The sequence below is a fragment of the Pongo pygmaeus genome, chromosome 8 (assembly GCF_028885625.2).
Source record: "Pongo pygmaeus isolate AG05252 chromosome 8, NHGRI_mPonPyg2-v2.0_pri, whole genome shotgun sequence".
In the NCBI taxonomy this organism is placed as follows: domain Eukaryota; kingdom Metazoa; phylum Chordata; class Mammalia; order Primates; family Hominidae; genus Pongo; species Pongo pygmaeus.
The window spans coordinates 79,010,057-79,028,716 of NC_072381.2; the positions used below are offsets into that span (position 1 = coordinate 79,010,057).

The window sequence follows — 18,660 nt, forward strand, 5'->3', positions numbered from 1 at the left end:
TGCAGTGAGCTGAGATGCGCCATTGCACTCTAGCCTGGGTGACAGAGAGAGACCCCACCTCCAAAAAAAAAAAAAAAAACCACATAATGAAGAATATAAAACACTTGATGATTATAACAGTACCAGTTAGTTTACCAGTGAAGTGATATGCTGTATATATTACATATAAAATAGTAAACATGACATATGAAAAATTAGGTTTATAAAGAAATAATAACCTAATTTAAGTAAGCGCACATGAATTCAGTGTATGTCAGCTACAATCAAATGTTAAAGTTATTTTCAAGCATTGAAAAAACGACAGTATGTATTACTTTATTTTTATTTTTATGTTTCGAGATAAGGTCTTGCTCTCTTGCCCATGGTGGAGTGCAGTGGCATGATCTTGGCTCACTGAAGCCTTGAACTGCCATGCTTGAGCGATCCTCCCACATCAACCTCTCGAGTGGCTGGGACTATAGGAGTGTACTATCACACCTGGCGAATTTTTGTATTTTTTTGGTAGAGACGGAGTTTCACCAAGTTGCCCTGGCTGGTCTCAAACTCCTGGACTCAAGCAATCGATCCACCCACCTCGGCCTCCCAAAGTGCTGAGATATAGGTGTGAGCTACCATGCCCGGCCATGTATTACTTTAAATCTATTTCCTAAGTGAACACATTTAAAAACCAATGTTAAGGGTATAATAAGTCTTACTTAATATTATAGAGTAACTTGGCTGGGCGCTGTGGCCCACGCCTGTAATCCCAGCACTTTGGGAGGCTGAGGCGGGTGGATCACGAGGTCAGGAGTTTGAGACCAGCCTGGCCAACATGGTGAAACCCCGTCTCTACTAAAAATACAAAAATTAGCTGGGTGTGGTGGTGGGTGCCTGTAATCCCAGCTACTCGGGAGGCTGAGGCAGGAAAATCGCTTGAACCTGGGAGGTGGAGGTTGCACTGAGCTGAGATCACGCCATTGCACTCTAGTCTGCGTGACAGAGCAAGACTCCGACTCTAAATAAATAAATAAATACATACATACATACATACACACCATAGAGTAACTCATCTACAAGTATCCCACTCACAAAGTCAATTTGGAAATTTGGGTAAAGATGGTAAACTGAATATACATATTCAGTTCCACTCCCTCTACAAATATTAAAACAACAGTAAAGTGATTTTTAAAGACGGCATAAGCTCAGAAGAATATAGAAGAGAACATAAGAATTTTGGAACCAAGAAGGAAATGGATGAGTAGTAACTGAGTTAGGAGACCTGAGAAAACTGAACAGCAAGCTGGCAGGGGGAAAAACTGAGAAGCAACCTAACTCTACACTGCAGAGCTCGCCAAAAGAAATGGTGGCAAAATTCCTGGTCAAAAGGGTTACAGAGGCTGGGTGGAGTGGTTCATGCCTAACAATCCTGGCAATTTCTGAGGCCCAGGTGGATGGATAGCTTGGACCTGGGAGCTCAAGAACAGCTTTTTTTCCTACTTAAAAGGAAAAAAAAAAAAAGAAAAGAAAAATAGCCAGATATGGTGCCATGTGCCTGTAGTCGCAGCTACTGGGGAGGCCAAGGAGGGAGGATCGCATGAGCCCAGGAGGTGGAGCTTGCAGTGAGCTATGATGGCACCACTGCACTCCATCCTGGTCAACAGAGCAAGACCCTGTCTAACAAAACAAAAAGGACAGGGGTACTAAAGGTAGGAAGGATGGCTGTACATCTGCTTAAGGAGGAGGGAGACTCCAAGATACCTTCTCATTCCAGAAGCCTGTCAATGTCCCTCCTTCCCCAGGGAAACCCTTATGTTTATTCTCTGGAAAGGGGTGAATCAGGGTTTCTGGATTTGAAATCTCCAGAACAACTGAGAGTGGGGCTAATAGGGATCGAGTAAAAGTTTATAAACTGAATGTTGAGCGCCCCCAAGCCTTATTCTCCCAGTAGGATGCTGGTAACCAAGTACCTTTCAGAATGGAAGAGTCTTCTCTGAAGAATCTGACTGGCACAAGAGAAAATACCTAAAGATATAGACATTGATAACTTTCCAAGAAATGGTTATGGGTTGAATGGTGTTCCCAAAACAGATGTGTTAAGGTCTGCTCTAGACTGAATTAGGTTTTCCCAAAATTCATAGGTTGAAGTTCTAACTTCAAATGTGTCTATATTTGGAGTTAGGGCCTTTATGGTGGTAATTAAGGTTAAATGAGGTCACAGGGTGAAGCCCTACTATAGGGCTGGTGTCTTTATATGAAAAGGAAAAAGAGGAATATTTCTCTCCATGTGCACACATCAGAAAGACCATGTGATGACATATGGGAGGGTGGCTGCCTTACAAGCCAGGAAAAGAGCCCTCACAGGAAACCAACCCTGGCAGCAACTTGATGTTGGACTTCCAGTCTCCAGAACTGTGAGAAAATAATTCCTGTTGTTCAAGTCAATCAGTCCATGGTTTCTGTTATGGCAACACAAGCTGACTAACACACAGTCCTAAACCCCAATCCCTCAGAATGTGACCTTATTTGGAAATAGGGTCATTGAAGATGTAGTTAAATGAAGTTATGTGACTGGTGTCTTTTTAAGATGAAGAGACAAAATAGACACACAGAGACATGAGGGGCGAGTCCTATGTGACAATGGAGGTAGACTGTGGAGGTAGACTGAAGTGCTGGCAACAATCAGCAGCTAGGAATTCACAAGGAACGATTCTCCTCAACAGGTTTCTGAGGGAGTGTGGCCCAGTCAACATCTTGATTATGAAATTAAGGACTTCAAGCCTCCAGAAATTGTGAGACAATACATTTCTGTTGTTTTAATCCACACTGCTTGTGGTACATCCTTATGGCAGCCATAGGAAAATATTCTATAGTCTAGTCAGATCACTCTACAGTGAAGATCACGTTCAACAAGCCCTTTCATGGGCACACAGCTCCAGGCAGCTTTTCATTATTATCCTAAAAAATGAGCAGAGAACCAGAGATCATCCAACATTTGAGGAAATTATACATGAAAAACAGAAGCTGAAACAAATGTAAAACAGAATTCAAATGAAAGACTATGTAGAAAGAAGAAAATGTCCGCCGGGCACAGTGGCTCACACCTGTAATCCCAGCACTTTGGGAGGCCAAGGCAGGCGGATCACCTGAGGTCGGTAGTTCAAGACCAGCCTGACCAACATGGAGAAACCCCTTCTCTACTAAAAATACAAAATTAGCTGGGCCTGGTGGCACATGCCTGTAATCCCAGCTACTCAGGAGGCTGAGACAGGAGAATCACTTGAAGCTGGGAGGCAGAGGTTGCGGAGAGCCAAGATTGCACCATTGCACTCCAGCCTGGGCAGCAAGAGCAAAAACCGCCTCAAAAAAATAAAATAAAATAAAATAAATAAAAAGAACGTGTCCAAAAAATTGTCAGTCATATTCTCAGGAACTAAGCACATAGGTACAGAAATTAAAAGATCAATTGAAGGGTTAGAAGGTAAAACTGAGAAACTCAATCAGAAAGTAGAACAAAAAGAGATGGGAAAGAGAAGGGAAAAGATTAAAAAAAAATTGGAGTCCAAGTGCCTTATAAATGAATAAAAAGAATTCCAGACAGAACAACAGTAAAAATGGAGTACAGAACAGTATTAAAGAGATAATTTTAACTAAATTTCTCAGAGCTGAAGGAAAAAGGATTCCCAGATTAAAAGGGACTACTGAGGGTTTAGCAAAATTGACTATAACGGACTCACGCAACAAAGCACATCATCATGAAATTTTAAAACAACAGGAAAATAGAAAATATCCCACAAGCTTCCTGAATGGGGAGAAAAACAGGTAAGAATCATAATGGCTTCAGCCTTCTCAACAGCAACACCAGAAGTTAAAGACAATGAAGAATTGCTCTCAAAATTCTGAAAGAAAATGATTTCCAACCTAGCATCTCAAGAAACTGACCTCTTGGGGGCTGGGCGCGGTGGCTAATGCCTGTTATCTCAGCACTTTGGGAGGCCGAGGCAGGCAGATCACGAGGTCAGGAGTTCAAGACCGGCCTGGCCAATATGGTGAAACCCCATCTCTACTAAAAATACAAAATTAGCCAGGCATGGTGGCACATGCCTATAATCTCAGCTACTTGGGAGGCTGAGGCAGGAGAATTGCTTGAATCTGGGAGGCAGAGGTTGCCGTGAGCCAAGTCGTGCCACTGCACTCCAGCCTGGGTGACCAAAAAAAAAAAAAAAAAAAAAAAAAAAAAGAAATTGACCTCTCATTATAGCCTTCTCAGGAAGGATGCATTTTATCAAAATGAAGAAATTAAGTAATTAAGAAATCAGAGAGTCCAAAACAAGAACCAATCCAGAATGTCTAATGGAGGTGAATTCACTGAGAAGAAATGCACACAACTCTAGGAAAGTTTGGGTCTGGATACACAGTAAGAACACAGAGAACACCACACAAATGAAACAACAAGACAGTGAATAACACCAGAGTAAAGAATGGTAATGGCAGGATACTGTAGAGATCAGCTGTGAATAGTGTTTACATAATGAAAATGATTATATGACAGGTACTGTTATGTTTAAGGTACTGATTTAAATGCTTTATGTGCATTCATATAATATAATTAAATAATATGTTCATTATTTACTACTACTTACTGATTAGAAAACTGAGGCACAGAAAGGTTAAATAACTTGTCCAAAGGTACAGCTAGTAATGGGCAGGGCTAGGATGAAACCTAGGAAGCCTGTTTTCAGACATTGTGCACTTTAGCTCTATATTCTATTGCTTCTAATTTTGTCTAAATAATATAAATATTGAATATTGAGCTAACCAAATTATACTGCAATGATTCTGGGAAGCTATAAGAACAGAGAAATATGCATGTGTATAGTGGCATTGGGTAACTGCTAAATCATCTTTCGTAGAAGGAAGTTAACTCATGAGGTCTATCTGAAAAATTAAGAAATAGCACGGTAAGCATGTTATTTGGAATATGGCAATAAATGCTAAAAGATTCAGATAAAAGAGTTTGAAGTAGTTGCCTCTAGAGAGTTAGACATAGGGATGGGAGCCTGGGGAACTATTGTTTTCCATAATAAGCCTTGGAAAACTAATTGACTTTTTACATTATAAGTAAATACAGCTTTGATAACAATAAAAACTAAATTAGAATAGAAAATACACAGACAAGTAAGTGGCCTGACAAAACTAATTTTCAGTAAAAATCCCATCATAATCAGTAGGCTAATCTTTAAACTTTCTAAATTATTAAAATCCTTAAATGAAATGAATACTTTTTATCAAAATTATCAAAAGATACCTAGGAAACACTTCTTGAGAACAAAGAAAAGTTCTTTAGTATGTTTTTCCCCTTCTATTTCCACTCTAAAGTTAGCAGACAACTTCAGATTTCATTATCAATAAGATCTGTAGAACTGGCATGTGGTATATTTGTTCATTTTCCTATCACCTAAATAGTCAGTCGAAAATTAGGTCACTTTCCAAAACCAAGTCAGCAGACTTTTAGAGGGCCATTTCTAGGCCTTTTAAAGAGTAATCTCCCAGTTTTTCCTGTTCTTTGTTCTTGCTCACAGTAAATCTCAGGACCAAATGTCTGATTTTGATTTCTAAGTGCTGTTAGCCAATCTTTTCATTGCTGCTTTCTCCAACATTCTTAGAATAAGAACACTGGTTTCCTAGAAAAGCTACAGCAATTACACACGACTTGGAAGTAAACACTCTATTTTCAAGTCATGAGATGGAATGAGCCTGAAAAAATTTGCAAAACCATACTAATTCTTCAGTAAGTTTACATTTCAATTACTGCAAGACTGAAAGTCTTTAAGTAGGCCATATCAGCCACACTATGTAGGAAATTATATCCTAGGAAAGCTCTGTTTTAAAAATAGGCAAAGGAAGAAAGGAAGGTTGCCAAAATACACAGTACTTTCCATTTGTTTTGATTTGAGCACAGCATCTGTTTTATCAGGTGCAATCTACCATTTGCAGGCTTAAGGGGAATGGTAGTAGTTAGGGGTGGGAAGAAGTAAATTAACCGAAAATGTTTGCTTTCTGAAAATAATCTTGAAGTAGATAGCAGTGGAATCTAGGTCATAACCAAATACCACAAAGAAACTGGGTTTTGGGATAAATGTTAAGAGTGGACTGTATTCTCCCTAACCCAGCAGAATCAAAGCTGGTAAACTAGATCAATCCACTTAATAAATGTACAAGCTATTAAGCACAATATTTGATATTTACTTAAAAGTCAACTTTTGTCATTTATTTATTCAAGAAATATTGAGTACCTATTATGCAGCCAGGTACTGTTCTAGGTACAGGAATATAGCAATTAATAAAACAAAACACTTCCCCATGGAGCTTATTCTGGTGGGGAACACAAACATATTCAAATAAAGAATATAACATCAGATACTATAAGGTGCTATTAAAAACATAACAGGGCAATATAAAAAGGTTAATTTTACTAAGAAAATACCATTTATAAAACAAAGCAAATTTGGATAGGATTACTGTATAGGAAAACTTTATGAGGACAGAGTTCTGATAAAACTGTTAACAGTCAGTTTAACAATGAGAACACGTGGACACAGGGAGGGGAACATCACACACCGGGGCCTGTTGGAGGGTCAGGGGCAAGGAGAAGGAGAGCATTAGGACAAATACCTAATGCATGTGGGGCTTAAAACCTAGGTGACAGGTTGATGGGTGCAAACCACCATGTCACATGTATATCTATGTAACAAACCTACACGTTCTGCACGTGTATCCGAGAACTTAAAGTATAATTAAAAAAAAAAAAAGAGTCAGTTTAAATCAGATGGCTAAGTTTAGGACTTAGCCTTGCACTGGGTGCAAGCAAATAATGTTCAAAATTTTTGTCAGAGTAAAATTAGATTGGAAATACTTAGAAGATTGTCAAGATTTAAGGGATTTTATTTTTTTTTCAAAGGAGGAACTTTACAGAATTTTCAAAACCTTCTATTTCATATTGAACCTCTTTGTTCACATGTGTTTTCAATGCTGGTGGGTCCCGCCCTGGTAACCTGCCTGATTGTCCTTGGAAAATATCTATATGGCCGTGGCCCCTGAACATCCAGCTTTGAATTAATCAGATGCATATTCACTGGCTGGTTGTGAAGTCTGTTTCAACTTTTACGTGAAGCTAGAATCTTCACCTGTGTTTCTACAGGTAGCATGGTAGAATAGAATGAATAAAATACTAGAAACAGAAGATCTCTGGTACCAATTCTGTCTTTACAATCCATGTGACTCCAGGTAAATTCACTTCTCTAAGCCTGTAAGACTGGAATATTTTCTATGCCTACTTCATAGGACTGCAGTAAGAATAAGTGAGATATTATTGGAGTAGGCAGAAAAATGCCCTCTCTCCCCTGAAGATGTCTGTGTCTTAATCTCTGGAAACTGAATATGTTAGGTTACACCGTCAAGGAGAAATAAGGTTGCAGATGAAATTAGGGTTGTTAATCAGCTGACCTTGAAATGGGACGTTTATCCTGGATTAATCAGGTGGGACCAATGTAATCACAAAAGTCCTTATAAGTGGAAGAGGAGGCAGAAGAGAGAGAACCAGAGGATGGCAGCATGAAGAGGTCTCAGCCCAACGTTGCTGGGTTTGAGGATGGAAGAATAAAGCCATAAGCTAAGGAATGCGGGCAGCCTGTAGAAGCTGGAGTAGACAGGGAAACAGACTTTCCCCTAAACCCTCCAGAAGGGGCGAGGCCTGTGAACTCATTTTAGGTTTCTGACCTCTAGGACTGTAAGAGAATAAATTTACGTTGTTCTAAGCCAATAAGAGTGTAATAATTTGTTTCAAAAAATTATCCAGGGTAGCAAATGAAAACAATAATAAACAAAAGTACTTTGAAACTGGTAGGAAATCATATAAATGGAAAATATTACTATTCCAAGGTGACATCTCAACTTAGTCTCTCTAGCAGCCACCCCCTGATCCCACCACCCCACCCGATGGTCTCACTCTGTCTGTCGTCCAGGCTGGAGTGCAGTGGTGCAATCAGGACTTACTGCAGCCTCGACCTCCCAAGCTCAGGTGATACTCCGACCTCAGCCTCCTAAGTGGCTGGAACTACAGGCACATATCACCACGCCCTGCTAAGTTTTGTGTTTTTTGTAGAGATGGGGTTTTACCATGTTGCCCAGGTTGGTGTCAAACTCCTGGGCTCAAGAGATCTGCCTGCTTCAGCCTCCCAAAGTGCTGGGATTACAGGTGTGAGCCACTGCACCAGGCCTCTCTAGCAGCCTTGATGGAAGGCAATATGGTTGCTGGGAGGGTCTTCAGAGATGATACATTTCCCTGTCAAAGGCAGACGCCCTGTCCTTGTTTCAGTGCCTGACCATTTATTTTGCTTTTAGTTCTCATTTTATTTGTGAAGTAGAGTTGATTACCATGTAATTATCAAACCAGCTCCAGCCACCTGCCTTTCACCTTCCCTAATTTCTCCTCAATTACTCATTATTCTGGTCTTCTCAAATGGATGGTTAAGAAAACCTTTTTTCAGGGTACTAGGCTTAATACCTGGGTGATGAAAGAGTCTGTACCACACACCCCCATGACACAAATTTACCTAACAAACTTGCACAAACCCTAAACTTACAATCAAAGTTAAATAAAAAGAAATGCTTTTCAGAGTCATGGTATTACTGCAAAATTATGTATAGATAATTCCAGCTTTATTAATGAGTATTCTCTGAAAACAACTGTGCAAAGCTGTATGCTCACTATGTAACTAAATACACACATATACATATATTTCAATACATATCATGTTTATAGTTTTCTCATCAGTTTGAATGCTAATGGATTATCTTCCATAGCTTAAATTATCTTCACACTTGATCTTAGCCAAAATGCCAAGAAGCAATTTAATTATCTTTATAAAGTTGAATAAAAATTTCAGGGTTAGACCATCCTTACTAATCCCCAATTTTTAATCTAGTAATGAAAATCTGAGCGTTGTATCAGGGGTAATAAAACACACAAATTCTTTTTTTTAAGTCTTTTTTTGTTGTTGTTTTTAAGTCTTTAAAAATAACAAAGTTGAATTGATGCACATCATTTATAAATGGATTAATCTTTCTGATTTTTATTTTATTATTATTGTTAATATTTTTTTTTGAGAGAGGGTTTCATTCTGTTGTCCAGGTTGGAGTGCAGTGGCAGGATCATGTCTCACTGTAGTCTCGATTCCCAGGCTCAGGTGATAGTCCCACCTCAGCCTTTCCAGTAGCTGGGACTACAGGCATACGCCACCATACCCGGCTAATTTTTATATTTTTTGTAGAGACGGGGTTTCACCATGTTGGCCAGGCTAGTCTCAAACTCCTGGCCTCAAGTGATCCACGTGCCTTAGCCTCCCAAAGTGTTGAGATTACAGTTGTGAGCCACTGCACGTGGCCAAGCCTATTTTTTATTACATTTTATTTACTATTTTTATATTTCTTATTGCTATCCCTTTACCTTTGACTTTTATTTTAGAGATGGTATTTCTGTGCTTACTGATAATATCCTCAAGTTATTAGAGCTTCTCATCTAAACATTTTAAATTTGTACTTAGCTTTCTTTTCCTAAAAAAAAAAAAGCAGATTTGGGAGAAAAGATTGGAGAATACTGTAAACACAAATATATATACAATGCACACACACACACAGCAGCACACCAAATTATTATATATCCCGGGCTTCTGGAATGCTTTCTAGGTGAAATGGGCCCAATGTTGAGAGACATAATACCCTGTACTTCAACTGTACATTGAATTAGACTCAAAAAAAGATCTAATTTAATAACAATATAAAAAACATTCCAAATAGGGAAATGGTTCCCATTTATTAAGCACTGGCCAGAAGTAGATTCTTCAACTCATATTTTCATGGTGTTTGGAAATGATGGCCAACTCTTAATTTTATCTTTCAAAAGAGAATTCCAATTAAAATATTACACAGTAGGGCAGAGTGTTGTCTATGGAATTGTACAAGGCTGTAAAAGCACTACTGTGTTACTGTAAGTATATTAATAATACAATAAAGAAAACAATAGGCAAAAGTACATTATTTGACAGTAATTTCATGTTACTGAATATAGCAATAAAAAATTTGGGAGTTGGGCACTGTGGCTCATGCCTATAATCCCAGTACTTTGAGAGGCTGAAGTAGGTGGATAACCTGAGGCCAGGAGTCCAAGACCAACCTGGGCAACATAGTAAGACTCTGTCTCTATAAAAAATAATTAAAAAAAAAATTAGCTGGGCATGGTGGTGCACGGCTATAGTCCCAGCTACTCAGAAGGCTGAGGTGGGAGGATCGCTTGAGCCCATGAGGTCCAGGCTACAGTGAACTATGATGGTGCCACTGCACTCCAGCTTGGGTGATAACAGCAAGACTCTGTCTCAAAAAAAAAAAAAAAAAAAAAAAAAAAAAATTATGGGTTGTATTTCAGGTTTAGGGGCTTTTTTCATTTCTTTATTTCTAGTGATTAGTATTTCATTTTATAAAAGTATTAGTCGGCCGGGCACAGTGGCTCACGCCTGTAATCCCAGCACTTTGGGAGGCCAAGGCGGGTGGATCACGAGGTCAGGAGATCGAGACCATCCTGGCTAACACGGTGAAACCCCATCTCTACTAAAAATACAAAAAAATTAGCTGGGCGTGGTGGCGGGCGCCTGTAGTCCCAGCTACTTGGGAGGCTGAGGCAGGAGAATGGCGTGAACCCGGGAGGCGGAGCTTCCAGTGAGCCAAGATCGTGCCACTGCACTCCGGCCTGGGTGACAGAGCAAGACTCCGTCTCAAAAAAAAAAAAAAAAAAGATTAGTCTATGACTTATTCGAAAAACAAAAGTGGTCCTGTACCACAGGCAGCTTGAGAAGCACTGTTAACAGACATGCTGGCATCTAGAAACTAATGTATTCCAGCACTATAAAACAATACACAAAGTATTTACTCCAACTTATATTAGAATATGAACCTTCAAACCATGTATAAAATGAATTTAAATTACCAGGACTTAATATGGTTCCATCTCTTAAGATTAATTTCACCAATCCTAGGTCCAAGGACAGAAAAATTTCAGAGCCCACTTATGTAACTTATTTACCTCTGCCAGATGTATTCCACCATTTTGACTTAAATTAATATATGCTTCACTTCAGAAGTTAGTTCTATATACAAGAGAAAAAAATGACTGTAAAAGTTTAATAAAATGAGTTAGTTATAAAAGTTTCAGAGTCTGTCCCTTCCTCCCACCCCCCAAAAACCCTGAAAATATAAAGAATCATGATCTAATCTCTGTTCATTTGACCAACTGGATGACAAGACTATCATCTAAGATTCCTTACAAAGAACCACAGCTATATATCCCAAAGAATCAAACGCAGGTGCTCAAACAAATCCTTGTATGTGAATGTTTGTAGCAGTACTATTCATAATAGCCAAAAGACAGAACAATTCATATGTCTGTCAACAGATGAATGGATAAGGAAAATGTCATATATCCATACAGTAGAATGTTACTCAGCCATAAAAAGGAATGTAAAACATTCGAAATAAAATACATACTAAGATATGTATGAACCTTAAAAACACTATGCTGAGTGAAAGGAGCCAGACACAAAAGGTCACATATTATATGATCCTATTTATATGAAATATCCAGGATAGGTAAATACATACAAACAGCAGGTTGGTAGTTGTCAGCGACTTGGGCACAGGGTTTTATTTGGGGTGACGAAAATATTTTGGAACTAGGAAGAGTTGTATTATATTGTATTATATATATGTATAATATTGTGAATGCATCAAATGCCTCTGAAATGGTTAATTTTATGTTATGTGAATGTCACCTCAATTTAAAAAAAAGAGCCATAGTTATTGATGTGCTGTTATCTCAGTATTGACTGCTTATCCTGTTGATTAACACCACCAATACAATATGCTTTTGCTATTCTCTAAAAATTCACTCCATCACATATACTAAACTATATCAGGATTTATAGGTGGGGAAGGCCATTTACTATTACACAGTATGAATAAAATGGGAAATGAGGAGAACTTCAGAAATCATAAAAAATAAATGTTAGTGACAGAAAAAGAAAATTAGGGAATAGGGAAGAGGAAACTAAAAACAAAGAAATACTGAGGACTCATAGCAAATCAAAGCAAAATAATTACAAATGGAGTCTGATTCAAGAAGGAAAAAAGACTGTAGTTGTCAGTGGTGATGGAGTATCTGCATATTTATATAGATTAGAAAGTGATGAAACACCTACAGAAGAGGAAAAAAGCTTTGGGGCCAGAGAGATATTCTCAATGTACCTATAAATTTGTAAGGCAAAAAGCCCCACAACTCCCCTCCCCACATCAAACAAACAAAAGTTCTCCAACCCCTTATTACACTGGAATTTATAGACTAAATCAAGACCTATTCAATTACTCATCTTGGGAACCATACACTTATTTTTATTGAAACTCCACTTTGGGGTTATCTTCAAAGATTGTAAAAAAGATTAGTTTTGTTACTTCACATTCATAACACCTTTTAACCCAAAACACTACTCCAGCCATTTCTAAGAGAATAGCAGTTTTTCAGTGTGTATCATTAAAATATTAAACTCAGATTAATCACTCATAAAACTATACTTACATATTCCTTCACGTTTTTTGTTTTCACAGCTTTGTATGAATAATATGCAGGATAAAGCATTCCAAACACCAGCCTAAAAGTAAAAAAAATGAGAATACTGTTCAAACACAACGTTTTAAACAGCTCATAAAAATGTAACCTAATAAACAAGTAACTGTAAATTTGTGTGTAAATTAAATCCGCTCAGAAAAAGTAAAAATATATTTTTAATAAAAAGATAATTTAGCCAGGCGCGGTGGCTCATGCCTGTAATCCCAGCACTTTGGGAGGTCGAGGCAGGTGGATCACGAGGTCAGGAGATCAAGACCATCCAGGCTAACACAGTGAAACCCCATCTCTACTAAAAATACAAAAAAATTAGCCGGGCGTGGCAGGTGTGCCTGTAGTCCCAGCTGCTGGGGAGGCTGAGGCAGGAGAATGGCGTGAACCCGGGGGACAGAGCTTGCAGTGAGCCGAGATCGTGCCACTGCACTCCAGCCTGGGTGACAGAGCAAGACTCTATCTCAAAAAAAAAAAAAAAAAAAGATGATTTAAATATTTAGATAGCAGTTTCATGAAAATAAAAACTTTATTTTTTGAAAAAATTGACTTCTAAAACTTTTTATCTCATTGCAAAAAATATTCTGTGATTCCTTGAACAACATTTAGAAAATGTAGGAAATCACCAAGAATAAAATAAAAATTGCTCCAACCATACCAGTCGACATAATCACAGGCAACATCTTATTGCACACAAATCCCACTATTTATCCACGTGTAGTATACCTAAGACATAAACATACACATACACAATTTGTGGTAATGAAAACTTGGTCCTTCACTCCACTAGTTAGAAGCACTGGGTTCTAATTGTGACAGAGGTGTAAGGCAATTCTTGATACATTAACTATAATATGCATTAAAATAACTTTCTTTAAGCATTTATAAATTGACTTTAAATCACGAATAGGACTTAATTTAATGCCATTTGTAAAGATCACCAAATCCCAGGTCCAAGAGATATGTACAAATGAATAATGAAAAGATAGACACAGAAATCTCACGACACAGTATACACAGTTTACAATGGATGTTTTCACATAATATGGCATACAAGTTTTTGTCCTCAAATGTTATCCTACAGTATTTTTATTTATTGATTGACCAATTGATTGAGACGGAATGTTGCTCTGCCACCCAGGCCGGAGTGTAGTGGTGCGATCTCAGCTCACTGCAGCCTCTGCCTCCTGGGGACAAGCGATTCTCCTGCCTCAGGCTCCTGAGTAGCTGGGATTACAGGTGTGTGCCACTATGCCCAGCTAATTTTTTTTGTATTTTTAGTAGAGACAGGGTTCACCATGTTGGCCAGGCTGGTCTCAAACTCCTTACCTCAAATGATCCACCTGACTTGGCCTCCCAAAGTGCTGGGATTATAGGCATGAGCCACCACGCCCTGCCAGTATTATTCTCAATGTCTGCATTGCATCACACATTGACGTTCCTTTACTTTATGTAAACAATTCCATGCTTACAATCTTTTGATTAATTTCTGAGGTTTTACTATTCTACACAACACTGTGAAAAACTTTGTCATCACCGATGTTCACTTCTTGGTTGTGATGTTGCTGCTTCAAGGGGTACACATATTTTTACCTATTACCAAAATGCCCTCCAGAAAGGCTGATCCATTTTACATTCCTTTACATTGCCGATCATAGGTATCATCGTTAGGAAAAAAAAAAAAATTGCAAGCTAAACAGGAGAAAAACAATAACCTTATAGCTATTTTAATGTGCATTTCTTTTTTTTTTTTCTGAGACAGGGTCTCGCCGTCGCCCAGACTAGAGTGCAGTGGTGTGACATCGGCTCACTGCAGCCTCCGTCTCCCAGGTTCAAGCAATTCTCATGCCTCAGCCTCCCGAGTAGCTGGGATTACAGGCATGTGCTACCATGTCTCGCCAATTTTTGTATTTTTAGTAGAGACGGGGTTTCGCCATGTTGCCCAGGCTGGTCTCGAACTCCTGACCTCAAGCAATCTGCCTGCCTTAGCCTCCCAAAGTGCTGGGATTACAGGCACAAGCCACAGCATCCGGCCTAATGTGTGTTTCTGAATACCAGTAAATTTGAAATTTTTTCAAGTGCTTACTAGCCTTTTGATGAGTATACGATAACTTTTTGTCTATTTGTTTTCTGTTGTTTTAAATGGCCATTTTTTGAGAATATTTTACAGAAAAGTTGGAAAGATAGTACAGATAGTTCCCATATACTCCATACCCAGTTTCCCCTATTATTAACATCTTATATTGGCATGGTACACTCATTACAATTAATGTACCAGAGCTGATTTTTGTTTATGAATTAAACTTTATACTTTATTTAGGTTTCCTTAGTTTTTACCTAGTCTCCTTTCTCTGTTCTAGGATAGCACATTACACTCAGCTGCTCTCTTAGCTTTTTTGGCTGTAAATTTCTCAGACTTTGTTTTTTATCACCTTGACAGTTTTCAGGAGTGCTGGTCAAGTATGTTGTACGATACTTCTCTATTCACTCTAATCATGATTAGAGTGAGATATGGGTTTTCGGGAGGAAAACCACAGAGGTCAAATGCAATTCTTATCACATTATATCAAGGACACAGTCTATCAACATGACTTATCACTGCTGTTAATCTTGACCACCATGCTGAAGTAGGGCTTTGTCAGATTTTGCTGTTACTCTTTTTTGTCCACTTTTTAGTACTATATCATTTGGAAAGAAGTCACCATGCACAGCCCATGCTTGAGTGGGGAGTTATTCTCTACAAATAACAAATCATCCCTTTGTTCAGTGTATCCATGCTGTATACATTACCTGCCCTGTAGTCGCTTATTCTTAGCAGCTGTTTTGGTTATCAGATTAAAAAAACATAGTATATATAGGCTTTGGTGCTAACCATGGTTTCAGGCATCCACCAGGAATCTTGGAACATATTCTCCTCTGATAAAGGGGGACTACTGTATCTCCTGCCCCATTCCTAGAATCAGCTATTTCTCCAAGGAGCCCCAGTTCCTTTTACTGGAGAACAGTATTTGAAACCAAGATCTGGGAGCTAAGTGTGCTCATTGCTACTGGAATGTTGTTGATTCTAGGTCCTTCTTTGTCTATTTTATATGTTAATCAGTATTTTCGTAGGTTATTATCTTTTGTTTTAATTTACAAATTTTGCAGAAACGCATGCATATTGTATTAGTTTGCTAGGGCTACCCTGACAAAATACCACAGACTGGGTGGCTTCAACTACAGAGATTTGCTTTCTCACAGTCCTGGAGGCTAGAAGCCCAAGATCAAAACGCTGGCAGATTTGGTTTCTTCTGAGGCCTCTTTCCTTGGCTTGTAGCCTTCTAGCTGTGTCCTCACATAATTGCCCCTCAGTTTGTGTGTGTGGCCTAATCTCTTCTTAGAAGGAAGCCAATCATACTGGATTAAGGCCCTCTCTAAAGACCGTACTTGAACTTAATCACACCTTTAAATAACTTAACTCCAAACGTAGTCACATTCTGATGCGCAGGGGTTAGGACTTCAATATATGAAGTTTGGGGAGACAGAATTCAGCCCATAACACATATATATTTGTGAACCGTTAGAGTAAATAAGTGTTTGCATTTACATAAGTCTTTCTTACACTGGAGCAAATATTTACATCTCTCCATATTTTTAGTTCATTTATAGTTAGTTTGTTTACCAATTGATTGACTGATTGCTGCAGAGGGCAGTACATGCCTGGTGGCTTCCTTATCCATCGGTTTGGGGCTTATGTCAACAAGTCACAGGAAGAACACCAAGTCTTCTCTTGCTGGGGATTTTATACTTATCAACTAGAAGCCACATCATTAACAATCTCTGCCTTAAGGCCGGGCACAGTGGCTCATGCCTGTAATCCCAGCACCTTGGGAGGCTGAGGGGGATGGATTACCTGAGGTCAGGAGTTCGAGATCAGCTTGGCCAACGTGGGGAAACCCTGTCTCTACTAAAAATACAAAAATTAGCAGGCGTGGTGATGTGTGCCTGTAATCCCAGCTACCCAGGAGGCTGAGGTAGGAGAATCGCTGGAACCTGGGAGGTGGAGCCTGCAGTGAGCCGAGATCGTGCCACTGGCACTCCAGCCTGGGCGACAGAGTAAGACTCCGTCTCTAAAAAAAAAAATCTCTGCCTTATTTAACAATATTACCCATGAAAGCGACTTCACTAAACTGCCAACCCCCAGGCTCTGGATACAGGATTTTTAGCTGTGCCACAAAGCTTGGGGCTTTTCAATTTAACTTAGCACCTCCACCACTCCTCCACCACACAGGAGCTTTTCAGTTTAGAGACATCTAAGGAAACAACTAACAAGAGTGTAAACAAGAACACAATTCCCAGATCTGCTGTGTGTTCATCCACACTGCTGACACTAGATATAATCCCAAAGTTATGTTTTACATATTCAAGCTAATTATTTTAATTCACTTTGTATTTCCCTTTAGAACTTGGATACAATCAAAGTATTATCTTCTGTATTCCCATACAATCTAGTACCATCAGATTTACATTCAATGTGGGATTCTTCACTTCTTTCACTGGATGGGGCTTTGATACCTCCTTCCCCCAGTACAACATTCTTCCCATCTGTAACCTACTCCTGGTGGTTCTACCTTGGTGAGAGTACATGCATCCATTCTCTTGTTTTATTTTTCAACTCGTGGCCAATAATACATCTGGGCTCATGCCATCTCATCGGACTTACTGAATAGTTTCCCAACACATTCCTCTGTGTCCACTGTCAGATCAGTTTTTCTAATATACCTGCAGCACTGCCTCACTTAAAGACTTCACTAGTGGGCCTCCTCACCCCTTGCTGCCTAGCCCCTCTGGGGGTGGCATCAGAACATAACTTGAAAAGCACTGCCTTATATAAACCATCTGGTCCAACATGGTTTCCTCAATATGCCTCTTGTATTTCTACTTCAATCCAGGAGCGTCTGCTTCATGCCTGGATTGCCTCCCTCCCTATCTTTCTTCCTCTTCTTTCTTCCCATTCTTTATTTTCTTCCTTAATTAAAACACATATTTTTCTTCAAGATCTACCCTTCCTCAATAAACTTCTAAATTATCGCTATTTTGCATTTTAGAAGAATTTGTCAGGACTAGTCATTTTCCATTTAACATATTCTTTTTAGATTGCTTGACATATTTCTTAAATGTATGTAACTGGCTTCCAAAGCAGATCATTTTCTCTCACATAGGAAGGATTTGGTGCTAGTTGATACTATACATATATGTGCTTTGCCTTTATTTTTTAACTTCTGTATTAAAGAGAGTAAGTCAAACAAATAAACAGAATACCCTTAACACTTCTTTCTTGTAAGAGTAGAAAGTAGAAAACAATAATCATGTCATCTGGAACATGGGTAAGATTGAATGTCTTAGTGAATAGTGGGACCATTTTTAAGGACTGCTACTACTAATATAATTTATTACTGCTCCAATGTGAATATTACTGAGAATTTATTATTAATAACTGTAATATTTTCTAGGGTTTTGAGGGGCTTGTTTTCTTTAACACTGGGGTCTACTGTAGATGTCTGCAGCCTGGGAGGTTGGGCATAAAGCCAAAGCATGAGCACAGTGTGTAAAATCAAATAAAGTATATTTTACAGGGCCACCTACAAGATAAATGGAGGGCTTATAAAGGGAATATTTGCTACAAGTAAAATTCACTTATATTGAATATTGTTTCAGTTATAGAGACAAGAAGAAATAATTACTCCTTTCCTCTTTGCCTCATTTCCGTCTAAAGAGGGGGAATTTTGTCAAAATAAGATACTGTTCACCCCCACTAATGTAAAGTTGACTTTCGAAATGTACGAACGCTGGCTATGTTGAAAAATCTGCACTATTTTAAAAGATGAAAAATAAAACCACTTATGGGAATGCAGTAGTGGGAGATGGTCCTCATATCATTTTCAGATACGGAAAATACTTAAAACAGCTGTTTTCTAGACAGA

At 38.7% G+C, this 18,660-nt stretch overlaps 1 protein-coding gene across 1 annotated transcript in view; it reads right to left on the reverse strand.

Moving 5' to 3' along the window:
- REEP3 (receptor accessory protein 3) overlaps positions 1-18,660 on the reverse strand; it is a 104,429-nt gene that overhangs the window by 46,543 nt on the left and 39,226 nt on the right. Inside the window, exon 2 of the mRNA XM_054436438.2 lies at positions 12,659-12,731. Coding sequence (XP_054292413.1) covers positions 12,659-12,731 — 73 coding nt within the window. The remainder of the gene's footprint in view (positions 1-12,658; positions 12,732-18,660) is intronic.